A 19413-nucleotide genomic window follows, 5' to 3' on the forward strand; every position below is an offset into this window, starting at 1 on the left:
TCGCTTGCAATTACAAAAAAAAAAAAAAACGACAGCAAAAGATCTTCCTCTGTCTGACAGCACACGTGCAGCAAATCCTCACAATGCAAACTAGGGAGGCTCAAAATAATCGATTAACCGATTACCGAAAGGGTGCACTTGTAACCGATTAATGGTATCAGTTAACGATTCAAATATTATTTATATATTTTTAGTTTGGCTGCACAAGTGTTAAGTGTTTTTGTGTTAAGAGGGGCATCTTTTGAATGGTTTCCTAACAGCCACAAGTGTTTTGCACGCGGCTCATCCCAGAGCAGCAGTTTGTGTTGTCAAGACAACTACAGAGAACTTTTAAAGACGTAGGAGAGACTAATCAAATCAATTTAAATCAAATCACTTTTATTGTCACGTCATCAGCAGCATGTGTGCTATGATGAGTGAAAAGCTTAGCTTAATGCTCGCTGTTTCAAGTTATCCAGAGCTGTATGACTTTACAAATCTTGAATATCACAATATTATTAAACATTGCAATTGTAACAACATAGACGGCAACACTCTTGCACAATCACTACGCAGCTGATTCAGTCGTTTCATCGTGCAAAAAAAGAGGACCGCGCCTTTTTTTCCTTGTCAAAAGGAGTGAGTTGCGTCTCGCGTTTTTGGAATGGAAAATCACGTTTGCTCTGATCAGACATGTTTGATAACTCTCGGGACGATAACATATGACCACATATGCCTACAGACATATTTGCTAAAGTAGCAAAATGGAAGAAGAATATTGCTGTTTTATACAGACGAGTTGATGCCAAACCAGCGCTGATGCTGATGGCCTCCTGTATCTGCATCATAAACACAACAAATAGGCTTAAGCTTTCATTTTACAACTTATAAAGCATGTATGCAAATTATTGCAATATCATATTTGAACATCAAAACTGTTACAAAAAGTCAAAATATGCGCGCGTTGTCATTGTCTTTTCATCACGCAGTGTGCGCACTTGAACCGCGAGAGAGAGAGTAAACCATATAGCAAGACATAATCTTTAAAATAATGATTTCTTTTAAAAATGTAAAAAAATGTTTTGTAATATAATAATAACAAAGGGCCATTAAATAAATGCATATTTTCCGTGGAGGAAGCGATTTGAGGAAGTCTGCTATTTTTATTTGACGGAAAACAAAAACATATTATTGGAAAAATTGGAAACAGCCTATGCCCGCTCTTAAAAGGGATCAGTTGGTGTTTTTGTTTTGTTCTCTAAATGAATTATTTAAGTGAAAATAATTTCCGGCAGGCCTATTTATTTTATTCATTTTATTTAGTTTATTCTGGTTTTCTATGCTTTTGAAAACACTGCAGCTGTGTGAAGATGCTCTGTTATGTTCTGTTATTATTATGCTTGCAAGTTAAAATAAATCAGTATTTTAAAATGCAATATTTACACAAACACAAAATAAACACGTCAATTTGTTTAAATTTTTCTTATAATAATTTAATAGTAATCTGACCAGTTAACCGTTAATATCCGATTAATGAGTGGCGGTTGTCGGTTTGCAAAATTAACCGAAATGGGCATCCCTAATGCAAACACATTTAAAAAAAAAAACGTGCTGCATTTTCCCAAAATGCAATCAAATGAATAAAACAGGCTGCATTTTCCCAAAATGCAATCAAATGAATAAAACGGGCTGCATTTTCTCACAACACTTGTAAACAGAAAAGGACACAACGGAAGTGTTTCAAGGGGACCCAAAAACCTGACGAACATTGCTGTGTTGTGACTATTGCTCAGTGCAGTTGTAGGATTTTTGAAAAGTGGGTTTTTCGTTGTTTATTTTAACATCCTGATTCCGTTTTCTTTAGTATTTATGAGTCTAAATAACTATAACCTAAATACCCGTCATGTTTTAGGGTCCCATTAAAACATTTCCATTCCGTTCCATGCTATTTGAAAGTGTTGTGAGAAAATGCAGCATGTTTTTTTTTAATGTGTATGCGTTGTGAGGATTTGTAGCACATGTGCTGTCAAACAGATCTGTTTTTAATTTGTTGGCTTTTTTTTGTAGTTGCACATGTTTTCTTAATTTGCAGCACGTTTAGCTTTGTCTTGAGATGTCACAAAAACATGAACACACACTTTTAAAAAAGTTTGAGTTGCAGGATATAATTATTTTGTTTTCTGTACTTAGGTTGACTCCGAAAATTGGATTTCCCTGGAGTGAAATAAGAAACATCTCGTTCAATGACAAGAAGTTCATAATCAAACCCATTGACAAAAAGGCTCCGGTAAGTTTTGACAAAATGACAAAATAAGAGTAATGAAGATAAAGAAAGAATAAATTTAAGATTAATAAATAGGTTTAAATGCTTGTTTCATGTGACATAGAATTGAAATTTTTTTAAGTGATTTGTTTTAATATAGGCTAGTTTTTAAAATAAATGTTTGTGATGATCAGGAAATGGCAATTTAATGACTTGATAAATGTTGTAACTTAAAAATGGATCATGTATTTTTAAATATATCTATAAATTATTATTTATTATTATATTATCTGTTGTAATTTTCAAGTTTGTAGTTATTTCAAAAATCGGATAAAATTTAGGGTGGTCACTTAACATCTTTAAAATAGTTTAATAAGTATATGTATAAGTTAAAAGAAGTATGTTATTTGCAGTTACTATAATTATGTAGAAAAAGTGATTTAAAACTGTGTTTTGATATATGTACTGGGAGAGACATTTGTGTTGAAGATGTCTGAGTGGATTCAAATAAGTATTATGATTGGAATACAAATTATTATAAGAGGATGGGATTTAGCAGGTCCACCATAATTTCAAGAATGGTTTACAGAATCGGGGAAGGTGGCAGCAAATGAAAAAATAACATAGATTACTTTTTACTATCTTTATTTTTATAGCTCTTTTACAATGTAGATTGTGTCAAAGCAGAAGTTCTAGTAAATTTAAAAACTGTGTCAGTCCAGTTTTCAGAGTTGAAGTTCAGTTTAGTTCAGTTCATTTATTCATTTTCTTTGTCGCTTTATTAATCTGGGGTCACCACAGTGGAATGAACCGCCAACTTATCTAGCACGTTTTACGTAGCGGATGCCCTTCCAGCCGCTACCCAGCTCTGGGAAACATCCCCACACACTCATTCACACTCATGGACAATTTAGCCAACCCAATTCACCTGTACCGCATGTCTTTGGATTTTGGGGGAAACCGAAGCACCAGGAGGAAACCCACGCGAACGCAGGGAGAACATGCAAACTCCATACAGATATGCCAGTTGACCCAGCCGAGGCTCGAACCTGCGACCTTCTTGCTGTGTGGCGACAGCACTACCAACTATGCCACTGCGTCACCTAGTTCAGTTCAGTGTGGTTTAATTTTTAACTGCTGAAAGTCTAAACACTGAAGAGCAAATCCATCTATGCGCAGCTCCACAAGTCCCCAAAAATAGGATGAATATAGATTACTTGATAAATTGGATGTTCATCAGAGAAGATACGGAAAATAAGTGGCATTTTTGGAGGTTAAATAAGGTCATTGCGGTGAGACGCACGGTAAAGGCGTAATTATCTTATATTATTTATTTATGTATTATTAATATTATTGTTTTAACTATTATTATTTATTTTTGTATGTGTGTTTTTTTTATTTATTGAGTTTATATTATTTATCTGTGATTATTGGATTGATGATAGCACCATCAAATTACTGTAACTGTGCCACTGTTGGGGTGGGGAAAGGAAAGGGGATGTTAAAAGGATGTATAAATGTGTAAACTGATGGTACTGATAATTGTTAAAGAAAATAAAAATTTGAATAATAAAAAAAGAAAATAACACAATTGTGTGTATCTAAAAGCAAAGTTCCAAGTGAAGGCCATTCTTATCATGAAAAAAAGGCAGCCATCTTAAACATCTTCAGAACCGTCAATGATGCTTTTCTTAATGTCAAAGCTGGCATTCAGAGTCATTTTACCTGTCACCAGAAATGCTGTGATTGTCTTTCAGATGCATCATATATAGACCATTTTGAGGGATGTAAACAAAAACAATGCCGCCAACTTATTTCCTATTTTACATTTTTTAATTTTAATGGTTTCGGAAAAATTATTGTATGATAGTTGTTTTGACATTAGGTTATGATTTAATTGCTTCTTGTTACAGTTATGGGCCAATAACATGAGCACATTAAAAAGGTCTATATATATATATATATAGGTTTTTCCTCGTAATACTCTGACAGTAAATAAATAAATATTTGAAACTTTGATATTACATATTCATTGTGTGGATATGGGTATTTATTTAAACATTTTATTTTAATTGAATGGGGATACAAAAATAAGACTTTGCGTCTTTGACCCACATGCAGAATTGTATTTTTAGTTTTAGTAAAGAAAGCTGTTTAAAATATATATAGCTCATTATTTATGCAAACAGCATTACGAGATGCATCACGTTCTGTTCTCTGTCTGTTTCCTACAGGACTTTGTGTTCTACGCCTCTCGCCTGCGCATTAACAAGCGTATCCTGCAGCTGTGCATGGGAAACCATGAACTTTACATGAAGCGCAGGAAACCTGACACTATTGAAGTGCAGCAGATGAAGGCCCAGGCCAGAGAGGAGAAACACCAAAGGCAGATGGAGAGGTGAGGACACACTGTTCAGCGTTATAGAGCCGTGGTCAGATAGAATTCTCACGGTAGAACTTGATTGGCCACAAAATTAAAGTTTAACATAAAATATAAGCAACACAGGCTCATTCTGAAAACGTAGCTCTATATACATTTCTGGAGATCGCCAATTATGTAGCCAGAAGTACTTATGGCTGCATTTCGTCTTTAACACGAACGCTACGGGGTGGTATGCCGTTCCTTTTCGTGCTTGCCAGCTGACCGCTTACCTCCGTATGGACGGCTTTACTGCTGTTACAAGTTCGTCCAGTGGCTCTCAATGTAAGTTGGCAGACTTAAGGTGCAGAGAGGAGTTCACCACGACAGCAGGGTTGAAGTCTAGTGAAGAATGGTTCCAGAAAGCAGATAAAACAATAACAGAAGCCAAAAAAATAAACAAACAAGTAAAAAATATGGTAAAAAATATGGTAAAATCAGAAAGCATGGTAAAAATCAGGTGAAGACTTTTATTTTTCTGGATTGCTTTTCAAAACACTGTCGGTTGAGGGGAGTTGGTGGGCGCTGGTCAATCTGTGCTTTTTAAAGCACTACTGGTTGGGATTAGGGAAGGAGGAAGGTGGGTCAGTCGATCAGTCAGTCAGTCAGTCAGTCAGTCGACAGTAGCCTCTGGTGGATTCATGTGAGAAGAGCAGGCACAAAAGGCACTCGTGAGAGAAATTTGAAATTTCAAAAAGTGCACACGGAGGCCTCTGGTGGATTTGTGAAAACAAAACTGCAAAAAAATATACCTGCTGGGATGTATTTGGCTCTCTCCAGAAATGTTTATTGCGGTACACTTAATCCTCTTACAAAAAACCCAACAGCATTTATTGGACAATTTTGTTCTGACTGTTTTCTTTCTAGAGCCCAATTAGAGAATGAGAAGAAGAAAAGGGAGGCAATAGAGAAAGAAAAGGAGATGGTGGAGAAAGAGAAGCAGGAGATGATGATGAAGCTTTACCAGTTTGAAGAGCAGACCAAAAAGGTTGAGAGAGGTATGAAAATGTGGAGAATCTGTTTTTATATAGCATATGTAAGAATAAAAGTCACAGATATACAGTTAAAAAGCAACTGTTAAATGAAATATAATGTATTTTTTATATTGTTATTATTATAAAACATACATATACACATACAGCTATGGTCAAATTTAGATGAAATGCTTTTACAATATGTATTGTATTCAAGTAACTTAAGTATTTTTTTTTATTCTTCTCATTATTGTTGACTACATTTCCACCAGATTTTCAAAAAGTGTTCACAATTTCACATTTTTAAACAATGCAATACAAATGTTTTAAATTCAAAACATATAAGAAAGCAATATTGGAAAAACAGGAACAGGGTTTGATATCTGTTATTTTTATACAAGTGTCATCTTCAGAAAAAAAACCTTAAATGACAATAGTTTTATTTTAAACTTAGAAGACATGTAATGATAACTTTACAGAATAAAGCAATACTTTACTTAAATCCATTTCTAAAAAAATATATATATATTTTAGGCATATTCTTTTTATATATATATATATATATGTGTGTGTGTATGTGTATATATGGGTATATATATTTAAATTATCATGCAGAATTTTGACAAATGTTTGACCCTGACTGTACAGATACCTGCTTGAATGTTGTATAACTGAGCGTCTGCTGCCCTCTAAAGGTTGATTGTGTGTATTGTTCAGACCTGCGAGAGCAGTTTGAGAGGGCGCGGGTCTTGGAGGAGGAGAGGAGGAAGGTGGAGGAGGAAGCGGCCCGTCTGGAGGCTGAGAGACAGGCAGCTCTGATGGCTAAAGAGGAGCTTGCCAGGCAGGCTGAGGATCAGATGAAAACTCAGGAGCAGCTGGTTAGTGCACACACACACACACACACACACACGCACACACACACACACACACACACACACACACACACACACACACACACACACTTGTATATGTTTTTCTTCACAGGCATAATGTATTTTATACTGTTAAAAGCACATACTATATGGCCTTAACCTACCCATAGCCCTAAAATCAACCCTCAAAGGAATCCTGTGACTTATATTGACTGTCAAAACAGCCTGTTAAGTATGATTTTTTTTTGCCAAGTACAGATGTCATTGTTTATACAGAGATATTTGTTTTATAAACCCACTTCAACAAACCCTAAATACACTGCCCAATATAATGACGGTAATTATAATAAAATAGTGAAGACACAAGAATTTTTTTCAAATTAAGTATCATTTTTAAGCAGTTTTAATTTACAAGGACACAAGGCATGTCCTCGTAAACCCCCTTAAAAGAGTTACTTTACTTATTACACTAGGTCATGCCTATGTCAGGATACAATTTCATCTAACACCAATTTCAAAAAATACTATGAGAATACTTTGTGTATTTTAAAATGAGAAAAGTAGTTTATATGACTTTGAAAGAGCAAATTTTTTAAAGCAATACATTTGTCAAGGTTTCATGCACATATTGCAAAATCAGTCTATATGAATGCACAAGGTCTTGACAATCAAAACAAAAATGCTGCACTACAGTATTCTTTGTGCGGTAGCAATGTTTTTTTACACTAGTGAACAGGGATAATTTAGAATAATTTTTGTGAGTTTATGAAAGTTAAAAAAATCGGAAAAGAAACCTTTTTCATTTCGAGCATATTGTTGTCTGGTAAATGTAACTGTAATCGCTGCTTTCACCAAAATTAATGACAGAGTGCAGATATTGCCACTTACTGGAAAATCCCAAATCAGAACCTGTTCATTAATCAGATAAAACGTACTGTTGAAACACAGGTTTACAGAGATCGCCCCCTAGTAGAAAACAACCTAGTTTTAAAACAAGGTCACTAAAGCTAAACAAATTATTGGCAAAAGTTCATGAAGCAGTGTTTTACCCTTGTGTACTGTTCAAATTGACTATTAATTTAAAAAAAAATGACAAATTTGACCTCTTTTAACAAGGAAAAGCAGCAACAATCAAGAATGCACGATTATATGGTGTCATGACTTGCAATCAAAAAATGTTGTTATAATGGAGGTCAATGGGGCAAAAATGAAAAATGAAAGGGTAGTAGATTGGCCCAAAGTGTATTGTTGAGTTTTTGAAACTTTTCAAAGCATTTTCCCAAAATATTTGTCAAGATAAGGTTTATCAACTAAAACAATCATCCCATTTGCTGTGGCCAAATTAAGACTCAAAATAACTTCAGAGGGGATGAAAACATCCCCAACAGCACACAAGGGTTAATAAGTGCCATCTGCAATCTTAAACTGTGAAAATCGTTGTCACTTTTTGTGTATCTAGCCTGAACTGAAGTAAAATGTACATTTTGATTTTCCATATAGGCAGCAGATCTGGCTGAATACACAGCGAAGCTTGCCTTGCTGGAAGAAGCCAGGAGAATTAAAGAAGAGGAGGCCAACGAATGGCAGAACAGGGTGAGTTTTAAGCATTGTTTCAAGAATTTACACTTAGCTCATGATTTATACATAGCTTATTTGGCATGCTGTCCCGGGAAAGAGCTATGTGTACAATTTGAAAACTTGACACAGCATCTCCAAAAACACACAGAATTATATAGGTGGTATATAGGTTATGTATATTTTCCTATATATTTTATAGGAAAAATAAGTACAATTTGAGTTCACATACCCTGTTTCTATTAAGTACAACACACTTTTTATATATTGAAGTGACATGAACGGATTTAATTTAATTTCTCTGTATGTCTTAACACTACAGCATAAAGTGGAACTATGATTGACTTCTAATAGCCGACCCCTTGATTTCACTCAGGCTAAAGAGGTGCAGGATGATCTGGAAAAGACCCGTGAGGAGCTGCACAATGTGATGGCGTCTCCTGTGGCCGCTGCGCCCATGGCTGCGTCCATGGCTGCACCCATGGCGGCCCGGGCCATGATGGAGGAACCGCTGGAGAACGACCATGAGGATCACGAAGAGAACAACAGCACCTACAGCGCCGAGCTGCCTGTGGAGGGAATCGAGGACCACCGTAACGAGGAGGAGCGGATCACAGAGGCTGAGAAGAACGAGCGCGTGCAGAAACAGCTCATGGTAACACATGCTATGTGTCTACTCACAAATCTCTGCCAGTAGTTATTCTAAAACAAAACTATAAAATAATAATAATAATAATAATAATAATAATAATAATGGATCCTGATTTGATCATTGATTTTGTGTTATTGAATGTTTTTTTTTTTTTTTTTATGGGTCATGCACATATTTTTACATTTTGTTTACAAGGACTTATTAGCCTTAAAGGGTCACGATACCCTTCTGTTTCAGCAGGGTGTTTTCACACCTCTAGTTTGGAAAAAGTGAGGAAAGTGGGTGTGTCTAGCTCTGTTTAGGGGGGAGTGTCGGAGGAGGGAACGAGGGAAGGTGCATAAAAATTTGCATAAAAATGGGAGTTTCGGTTTGGGCATATGCTGATTTTCACAGATGCAAAACAAACACGTAGGGCTCTATTTTGACGGTCCATGCGCAGAGCGCAAAACGCAGTGCGCAAACGCTTTCAGGGCGTGTCAGGACGCGTTTTTGCTAATTTAAGGAGGGGAAATCTGCCTTGCGCCGTGGCGCATGTTCTTAAAGGGTTGAGTTTATTTTCTTAATGAGTTATAGGTGTGTTTTGAGAATAAACCAATTACAGTCTCATCTCCCATTCCCTTTAAGAGTCAGCTGCGTTGTGCCAAGAGCGCATTCACTATTTACAGGACGCAAAGTAAGTCTAAGTGGAAAAAATGAGCATTTCACAAGCAAACAGTTAACAGTTAACAGCTTTTTAACAGAAAACTGTTAAACAGAGCATCTACTGCGTGAGAATGAGAGATAATGGATCACTTTCACTTTCGCTCTTGGATAGGGAAACCTTTACGCACAGACATCAATTAGTCTATAAATAAATACTTTTGTTTGTTAAGCGCAAATATTCGTTTCAAAACTATTTCTAAATTCAGTTCTAATTTCCAGCAAAAAAATTAATGAACAATAATAACAAAGTGTGCTCAAAAACTAAGTTATATCACAAAACACATGCTGTGCCCCATATGATCTAAAACCTGACAGGTGGGCAAATCTAAGCTTGTTTTTAATAAAACAAATATAAATATGAAAAAAATAAATAATACTGCTAATAATAATAACATTATACAAAAGCAAATTGTTATGAATGAACTGAAAAAGCCTCCCGAGATGAAAAAGACATAAAAGCAGTGATTTTTCATATTTATGTAGGCTAGAAAATAATATGTTTTGTAATATTTTAATTCTTTATATTTATATTCTATATTCTTATTATATCCTATATATATCCTTAATATTTACATTTTTTCATATGTAAAGATATTTGCCTATTGCTCTCTTGTGCGTATTAAGCAGTGTGTAAGTGAGGCGCAACTCTGCGCCGGAGTTTAGACCGGGTTAGTTTTGGTCTAATGAAAAATCTATTATAGTTTCTCAAAAAAGCAACGCACCAGCAGTGCGCCTCAGAACGCCTTCCTTTTTAGACCAGAACGCCTATGGGCGCACATATGAGCTCTAATGCATTTGCTATTTAAACAGCGTAGCGCAACGCCTCAAAACGACTCTTGTGCCAAGCTGAAACTACCAAAAGACTACTGTGCCGCGTCTTGCGCCACACTGCGCCGGGTGTATGATAGGACCCACAGAGACGCAGGGTTGAAAGACAGTGACTGTGTTTACATGGAGTTCAGTAATCAAATTATTTGCCAAATTATTAAATGGTGGACTTTAACTGCAGTTTGGTACTTTCATTCAGGAACATTTCATTCATGCCCCAAGTGAAAAACGAGATATTTGATTCGAGGAGCTGCTGGAAGCGTGTATTTTTAATCCAATGTTTGATACCACACAATGAATGAGAGAAAAAAAAACCTCTGCATTTCTCGGTAATTTAGATGCACTCGGTAGGTAGCTCAGAAAGCCGTGTGTGTTATTACTGTCACAAAATAAGGCGAAAATTCTACACGACGGTAATAGTTTGATGGCGGTGTTTACATGTTTTCACTCGAAGAGCTTTCTTTCTGTAACATATGCAAATAACACTTCCATGGATGGGAGATTATGATCTGTCTTAATTGATTTGTTCACGTAATTGCTCAGTGACTTTTTCTGTAGTTTACATGAACACACCAGATAATGAACGTTTTATCTGACGTCATCGCATGTTATTTTGACAGATTAAGGTCAGAAACTCAACACTGATTTACAGCTGACATAAAATCCTTCATGTAAACACCTGTATCGATCTGAATGAGCTCGATTAATTGATTTTTGTGTTTGTGCAATAGTTTCCTCAGTGTGCGATTGACAGATATTTAGTTTGTTTACGCATTTGAATTGCATTATGAGACATTGATCTCCGCTCTGACAACTTTTGATGTTATAAAGGATTTGTCCAATTATTTTATTGACATTTTTACTAGTCTATAATGATATATTGTCTTGGTTGATGATGTAAATTATGGTATGAAACAGAGGTCAGTAGTTTTTTTGTTATTGTAGTATTTCTGTATTATTATTTCTTAAACAATAGATTGTTTTAAATGACAAAGTATATCAGCAATAGTCATTTTGATACTGCAGATTTAAAGTTCAACTTTTAACATTAAAATTGAGCGACGCAGATCAATTCAAAAGCACAAATAGGGGTGTTCGGTTCCAGGTTTTTTGGAGTCGACTCCCATTCTCGATTCCTTATTTTGGAGTCGACTCCGAAGTTCACTCCATTTACATTCCCTTAAAATAGTGCAAGGATTAAACATGCTCATATCGCGCTTTACATAATGCCACCGCATCAATTGCAGCTTAACATTGTGCAGTTCTCCTCTGGTCAGACAAAACCAGCCGTAAATCATCTGCACTCAAAAAAATAAAATAAAAATAAAAATAAAATAAAATTCAGTTTTTATTTTTATTTAAAAAGTCAGACCTAGTTTTTGAACATTTAACCTAGGCTATATTTTTATTTAAAAATCCTCTTTTGCAAACTAATTTCGTTTGGTATAATTTTGATGTATTTTTGTAGTTATTTACAATATAAACAGATGAATGAATTAGAGGTGAAATTAAGTGCATTCAGGGCCAAAACAAAACCACGACCACATGTAGCCTTTTGTCAGATTTTGTGACAATAAGTAAATCTTGGCTACTTTTGTCATTATGGTTAGTGTTTTTTATTTCTTTATTTCATTCATTCATTTTCTTGTCGGCTTAGTCCCTTTATTAATCCGGGGTCGCCACAGCGGAATGAACCGCCAACTTATCCAGCAAGTTTTTACGCAGCGGATGCCCTTCCAGCCACAACCCATCTCTGGGAACCATACATACACACACTCATACACTACGGACAATTTAGCCAACCCAATTCACCTGTACCGCATGTCTTTGGACTGTAGGGGAAACCGTAGCACCCGGAGGAAACCCACGCGAACGCCGGGAGAACATGCAAACTCCACATAGAAACACCAACTGAGCCGAGGATCGAACCAGCCACCCAGCAACCTTCTTGCTGTGAGGCGAACGTGCTACCCACTGCGCCACTGCGCATATACAGCCAATAGCCTAACATAACATCATATTTTTACCTGCAGTGCTAATTTCGATTTGATGTCGATCCGCCAATATCCGATCTGCTCCAAAATACATATAGGCTATATTTCATTTATAACACGGCAAGCTTGACATCACAGGCAGATCCAAACCAAAATGCTTTAAAACCAAAATGCAAAAGGGGTAAGTGCTTTATAGGAATTTGAAACTGAAAGCAAACTTCATCCGTTAGCATTATAGGCATTATTATATTCAATTCAATTCAATTCAGCTTTATTTGTATAGTGCTTTTACAATGTAGATTGTGTCAAAGCAGCTTCACATAAATGGTCATAGTAACTGGAACAGTGTGGTTCAGGTTTTAGTGTTTAAGTTCAGTTCAGTTCAGTTTAGCTCAGTTCAGTGTGATTTAATCATTACTGAGAGTTCAAACACTGAAGAGCCAATTCATCGATGCGTATTGATTATATAACATAATAGCCACTATACAGTATAATAGCCTAATGCTCGTGGTGGCGAAATTCAAAAGCAAAAGCGTAAATAGTCTGATCACGCATTTAAAGCGGGTGCCTTCGCATCGTGCTCGAGAATGAGCATTATAACTGCAGAATGTAACTGCTTCTTTCAGGAGGATTTGAAAAACCAAACTCGACTCTGGGAGTCGATTCCTGTCCTGGAGTTGACACCAGTACATGGTCCACTGAGAGTCGAGAAATCGATCCCTTGGCCCAAATAACACCCATGAATCACAACTGATCTCTTTTTTTCTCTTTTCTGTGTATTAACTCCATTATTCTCTCTGTCAATGGCTTTGGATGAGATTCAGAACTACATATAAAACATTTATTTTTGGTTTTCTGTAATTGGCATTGTGACTGACTGTCTGTTGAATTGTTTTTAGGCTCTGAGCTCTGAGCTGGCTGAGGCCCGAGACAACACCAAGAAGACCCAGAACGACATCCTGCACAGTGAAAACGTACAGGCCGGGAGGGACAAGTACAAGACGCTCCGCCAGATCCGCATGGGCAACACCAAGCAGAGAATAGATGAGTTTGAAGCCTTGTAATGCCTGATAAATGCCCCAATAAACCTCAAGCACCGGCAGCAACCCGCTGTCCAAGGGGGGAGTTTATCTAATTGCCACACATGGTCCCGCTTTGTATTTGCCACTGAAATGACTGGATTATTTACACAGTCTGTAAACACGACACCTTTTTTAACATACATGGGAAGCGTACTTTGCTGAAATGATGTGCTTGTTGTTAAAGAACACTCTTGACATCCTATTTATGCTAATTGTGCCAAAGATTTTGGCTTGAGAAATCTTGTCATCTTTTATGGGAGTGTTTAAAATGTGTCTACCTTTTTAAAGGGACAGTTCAGCCTAAACTGAATATTCCGTCATCGTTTAGTCACCCATTACAAATGTATATGATTATTTTTAGTTGTTGTCGTTGATTACGAAGTAGTTCAATTAGTTCTTCCAAATATTTTCTTTTGTGATTTTTTTGTTTTTGTTGAATACAAAAGAAGTTATTTGAAAAATGCTGAAAATCTAGAACCATTGACTGCCATAGTATTTGTTTTTTTCCTACCATGGAAGTCAATGTGGCGGTTCATTCCTCGGTTCATTTTTCTGAAATAGAGACTAAGCCAAAGGAAAATGATAGAATGAATTAATTAATGAATGTGTCAATGGTTACCGGTTTCCAACATTCTTCAAAATATCTTCTTTTGTGTTGAACAAAATAAGTTTTTGGTTGTAAAATACAAAAGAAGCTCTTTTGAAAAATGCTAAAAACATGTAACCATCAGCTTCCATAGTATTTGTTTTGTCCTTTTATGTAAGTCAATGGTTACTGGTTTCCAACATTCTTCAAAATATCCTCTTTTGCATTTAACAAAAGAAGTTTTTTGTTGTAGAATATTAAAGAAGTTATTTTGAAAACTGCTAAAAACCTGTAAGTATTGACTTCCATAGTATTTGTTTTTTTTCCAACTATGTAAATCAATGTGGCGATTCATTCCGCTGTGGCGACCTCTGAAATAGAGACTAAAGCGGGTTACATACTGGATGTGCCGCTCGGCGGCGCAACAGGGTGTGCACATGACAGTTAGAAGTATCACACACCAGACGCGCACATTCGGATGTTATTTAAAATAAAAGTATTTAGATGACGCTCTGTGGCGTGGCAGAAACAAGTGTCCTGAGTCGTGGCTGAGCAGGTGTGTACCCTGATAGAAACTTGTTTAAAATTAAAATGCATGGCGTTGCGTGGCGCCGCCGAGTGGTGATTCTGGTGTGTGACCCCCTTAAGCCGAAGGAAAATAATAGAATGAATAAATAAATGAATGTGGCAATGGTTACCAGTTTTCAGCATTCCTAAAAATATCTTCTTTTGCTTTCAATAAAGGACACTGTTTGTTATAGAATACAAAATAATTTATTTTGAAAATGCTAAAAAACCTTTAACCATTGACATCCATAATATTTGTTTTTTCCTTCTATGGAAGTCAATGATTACTGGTTTCCAACATTTTTTAAATTATCTTATTTTGCATTCAACACAAGATGTTTCTTGTTGTAGAATACAAAAGAAGTTATTTTGAGAAGTGCTGAAAACACGTAATCATTGACTTCTTTAGTATTTGTTTTGTCCTAATATGGAAGTCAATGGTTACTGGTGTCTAACATTCTTCAAAATATCTTCTTTTGCGTTTAACAAAAGAAGTTCTTTTGTTGTCATAGAGTACAAAAAAAGTTATTTGAAAACTATGTAAGTCAATGTAGTGGTTCATTCCGCTGTGGTGACCTCTGAAATAGAGACTAAGCTAAAGGAAAATGATTGAATGAATGAATAAATGTAAGTCAATGGTTACCAGTCTCCAACATTCTTCAAAATATCTTGTTTTGAATATTTTGTTGTAGAATACAAAAAAAGCAATTTTGAAAAATGCTGAAAACCAGTAATCATTGACTTCTATAGTATTTGATTTTTTTACTAATATGGAAGTCAAAGGTTACCGGTTTCCAACATTCTTCAAAATGTTTTGCGTTCAACAAAAAACTTTTTTTTGTCATATATTACATATTAGAAGTTGTTTTCAAAAATGCTGAAAACCCGTAACCATTGACTTCCATTGTATTCGTTTTTTTTTTTTTTCTCTCCTACTATGGAAGTCAATGGTAACTGGTTTCCAGCATTCTTTAAATTAACTTCTTTTGCATTCAACAAAAGATGTTTCTTGTTGTAGAATACAAAAGAAGTTATTTCGAGAAGTGCTGAAAACCTGTAATCATTTACTTCTATAGGATTTGTTTTGTTCTGATATGGAAGTCAATAGTTACTGGTTTCTAACATTTTTCTAAATATCTTCTTTTGCGTTTAAAAAAATATTATTATTATTACTATTTTTTTTTTTTTACATTTTTTTTTTTTGCCATAGAGTACAAAAGAAGTTATTTGGAAAACTATGCATCTTGAGTCTGCAAGTCAATGTAGTGGTTCATTCCGCTGTGGTGACCTCTGAAATAGAGACTAAGCCGAAGGAAAATGAGTGAATGAATGAATGAATGTATGTCAACGGTAAGTCAATGGTTACCGGTTTCCAACATTCTTCAAAAGATTTTGTGTTCAACAAAAGACATTTTTTTTCATCATAGATTACACAAGAAGTTGTTTTGAAAAATGCTGAAAACCCGTAACCATTGACTTCCATTGTATTTATTTTTCTTCCCTACTATGGAAGTCAATGGTTACCGGTTTCCAACATTCTTCAAAATATCTTCTTTTGCGTTCAACAAAAAGAAAGACATTTTAAAAGGTTTGAAACCACTTGAGGGTGAGTAAATAGTGAGTACATTTTCATTTTTGGGTGAACTATCCCTTTAAGATCTTTGCATTCTTCAGAATGTGACGCAGCTTTGTTTTGTGTCATATAAAGCACATCGCTTCCTCATAAAATGCAGCATTAAATGTTTTAAAAAGCTGAAAGGGACAAATCCAGAAAAAAAGGGGGCAAATATAACATTGCAGATAATTATCTAAACATCAGTGTGATCAAATAGTGGCCATAACAAACAAGTAAGTGGATCTTAACCGAGCTTGATTCAAGAAATGCTGCATAGTAAATTAGATTTGTATATTTTCTATGTAATATTTTGGAATAAATCTATGAGATTGATTTAAATGACAATTGCTGTTCTGTTGATGAGGAAAATGGATGTTTTGTGGCAATTGTTTCAAATGAGAGGGAATAAAAAGTGCAATCAAGTTTGACTAAACAGGGGCACAATGTCTTGAATGGCGGAAAGGTTTGCGTTGTCTGTTTACTCAGATGTCCTCCATTTATGCTCTGGCCATTAAAACAACTACAGTTTCATTCGCTGATGCGCAGAGAGGCTGTTATAGGAAAATTGTTATGCAAAGGGTGCGCTAGCATGGGTCCACAAAGACCACTGATATTTACTCAAGGACTAGAGCGTTAATTACGTTGCTAGACAACTGTTTATGAAGCCTGGAAACGCTTTGCTGAAATATGCAGAGGGTCGGCTGCGCGGGGTCAGGGTTACTGCTCCAATAGACAACCCTTTAGCCATCATTAGCTTCACTGAAGGAGTTCTATGAAACGTCCAATAAAAACAATTCCATTGACTACTGACTTCCACTGATATCAGAAATAATTGGAGGGATTGATTTTTTAGTTAGTTATTTGTTCTTGAAAAGGGCTTGGACGTTGTTTAGGACTTATTTTCATTACGATTAGACACTTTCAATGACATCGATTCATTAAGTTCAACTGATTAAAAATAAGGACAAATTATTGATTATAACTTTATTTATTGGTTATTAGTTCACTATATATTATGTTTTTTCTAAATTCAGGATTATGTCCATGTTCAGTTTTTTTGTGGCCACAAATGATGGTCTTAAGAGCCCAGTTTATAATTATGATTATTGTCAGGTTAAAAAACAAAAAAAACAAAACAAAAGAAATGCTTTACTTAAGAGTGTTTGTCTTGTTTCTAGTCCAGATATCTTTATGGATTGTTAATAATGACAATGCAGGGAAACAACAATACTACATTCAGCAAATGACAAACCCAGACTGAAACAAAGAGGGCTTACTGTATTTACAAAGGAAAAACGAGGTAAAGAAGCAGGTGGAGACAGTTAATCACCAGGGTAACTAATAAGAGTGTGGTCTGTATTTTTTTCATACAAATAAAAAACAATTGTATACATTATATCATTAATAACACAAATTATATGCAATTATACACTCACCGGCCACTTTATTAGGTACAACCACTTGTAAATGCTAATTTCTAATCAGCCAATCACATGGCAGCAACTCAATGCATTTAGGCATGCAAACATGATCAAGATGATCTGCTGCAGGTCAAACCGAGCATCAGAATGACGAAGAAAGGGGATTTAAGTGACTATGAACCTGCCAGATGGTCTGGTCTGAGTTTTTCAGAAACTGCTGATCTTCTGGGATTTTCACACACAACCATCTCTAGGGTTTACAGAGAATGGTCTGAAAAAGAGAAAATATCCAGTGTGCGGCAGTAATAGAAAAATAGAAAGGCAACAGTGACTCAAATAACCACTCGCTACAAATGAGGTATGCAAAAGAGCATCCCTGAACGCACAACACATCCAATCTTGAGACAGATGTTCTACAGCAGCACAAGACCACACCGGGTGCCACTCCTGTCAGCTAAGAACAGGAAAATGAGGCCATAGTTCGCACAGGCTCACCCAAAATTAGACAATAGAAGATTGGAAAAACGTTGCCTGGTCTGATGAGTCTCGATTTCTGCTGCAACATTCGGATGGTAGAGTCAGAATTTGGTGTCAACAACATGAAAACATGTATCCATCCTGCCTTGTATCAATGCTTCAGGCTGCTAGTGGTGGTGTAATGATGTTGGGGATATTTTCTTGGCATACTTTGGGCCAATTAGTACCAATTGAGCCTCGTGTCAACACCACAGCCAACCTGAATACTGTTGCTGACCATGTCCAGCTCTTTATGACCAGGATAACGCTCCATGTCATAAAGCGTGAATCATCTCAGACTGATTTCTTGAACATGACAATAAGTTCACTGTACTCAAATGGCCTCCACAGTCATCAGATCTCAATCCAATAGAGCACCTTTGGGATGGGGAGTCAAAAGGGAGTCCAACCCGGTACTAGTAAGGTGTACCTATTAAAGTGGCCAGCGAGGGTATGTGTTTCTCTAATGTGTTCTGTCTGTTTATAATTAAATAATACATACAGCAAGGGAAAGACAAAAAGACCCATTTGAATGTGTTCAAGTAATTTTTTTTTATCCTGTAAATGACTGAATATAAATGTAAAATGCTGACCGTTTATTATTTGTCATTATTTGCATTACTTTTTTAAAAAACACAATACAAATTATTTTGAAGAACACTTAAAAAGCAATCAGAAATCAGTATTTGATGTATTACACAAAATGAAAACATTTGTTATCCCATTTTGACTAAAAAGTTGTTCATGTGACTAATATTCTAACAGATATTATAACAGATTGTAATTTATTATATGAAGGAATCATAATCAGTCCCTTATAGAATAAAACACATATTAACATTTTACTCAAACCCATTCTGACAAATCCAGAGAATTTTCAAGTGTCGTTTTAATTTCTTGATATATGTCTGTCACATTTTCTCAAAAATAACATAAATTGCAAAAGAAGGTACAGCCTGATTTATAGCAATCTGTGTTTTCATTAAAAGCCTTTAACACCTACTGGAAAAGTGAACTAAGGCTCATTATTAAACTATTATTTTTACAATAACAGTGGGTTCTGTTAAGAACTGTTCTCGGAAAAACTTCTCTAGGGAGACCAAAGCAGATCACTGCAAAGACTCCTCTCGTAAATTGAATCGATTTTAAAAAGTGACATATTTTCAGTAATCACTTGATAATTACAACGTCAAATAATCGATAACACATCACAGTATACAAACCTCCATCCTCCCCTCGGTTTAGAAGAAGTGAACTCTCGGGAAACAGAAGGAGGAATTGCCCATATAAGGTGTGAGTATCGGTCTCTGGGGGTGGTGCTGAAAGAACAGCTCCCACTAAACACACTTCTTTTAATAGCGGTTCCTT

The 19413-nt window shown here is 35.8% G+C and overlaps 1 protein-coding gene across 1 annotated transcript in view; it reads left to right on the top strand.

The window, feature by feature from the left end:
- Positions 1 to 14575, top strand: part of ezra (ezrin a) — a 36495-nt gene extending 21920 nt beyond the window's left edge. The window contains 7 exon segments of the mRNA NM_001020490.1: positions 2170 to 2266; positions 4477 to 4640; positions 5529 to 5659; positions 6353 to 6513; positions 8008 to 8100; positions 8459 to 8737; positions 13158 to 14575. Coding sequence (NP_001018326.1) covers positions 2170 to 2266; positions 4477 to 4640; positions 5529 to 5659; positions 6353 to 6513; positions 8008 to 8100; positions 8459 to 8737; positions 13158 to 13322 — 1090 coding nt within the window. The 3' untranslated portion in view covers positions 13323 to 14575.
- Positions 14576 to 19413: the final 4838 nt, after the last annotated feature.

Source organism: Danio rerio, chromosome 17, assembly GCF_049306965.1.
Source record: "Danio rerio strain Tuebingen ecotype United States chromosome 17, GRCz12tu, whole genome shotgun sequence".
Lineage (NCBI taxonomy): Eukaryota > Metazoa > Chordata > Actinopteri > Cypriniformes > Danionidae > Danio > Danio rerio.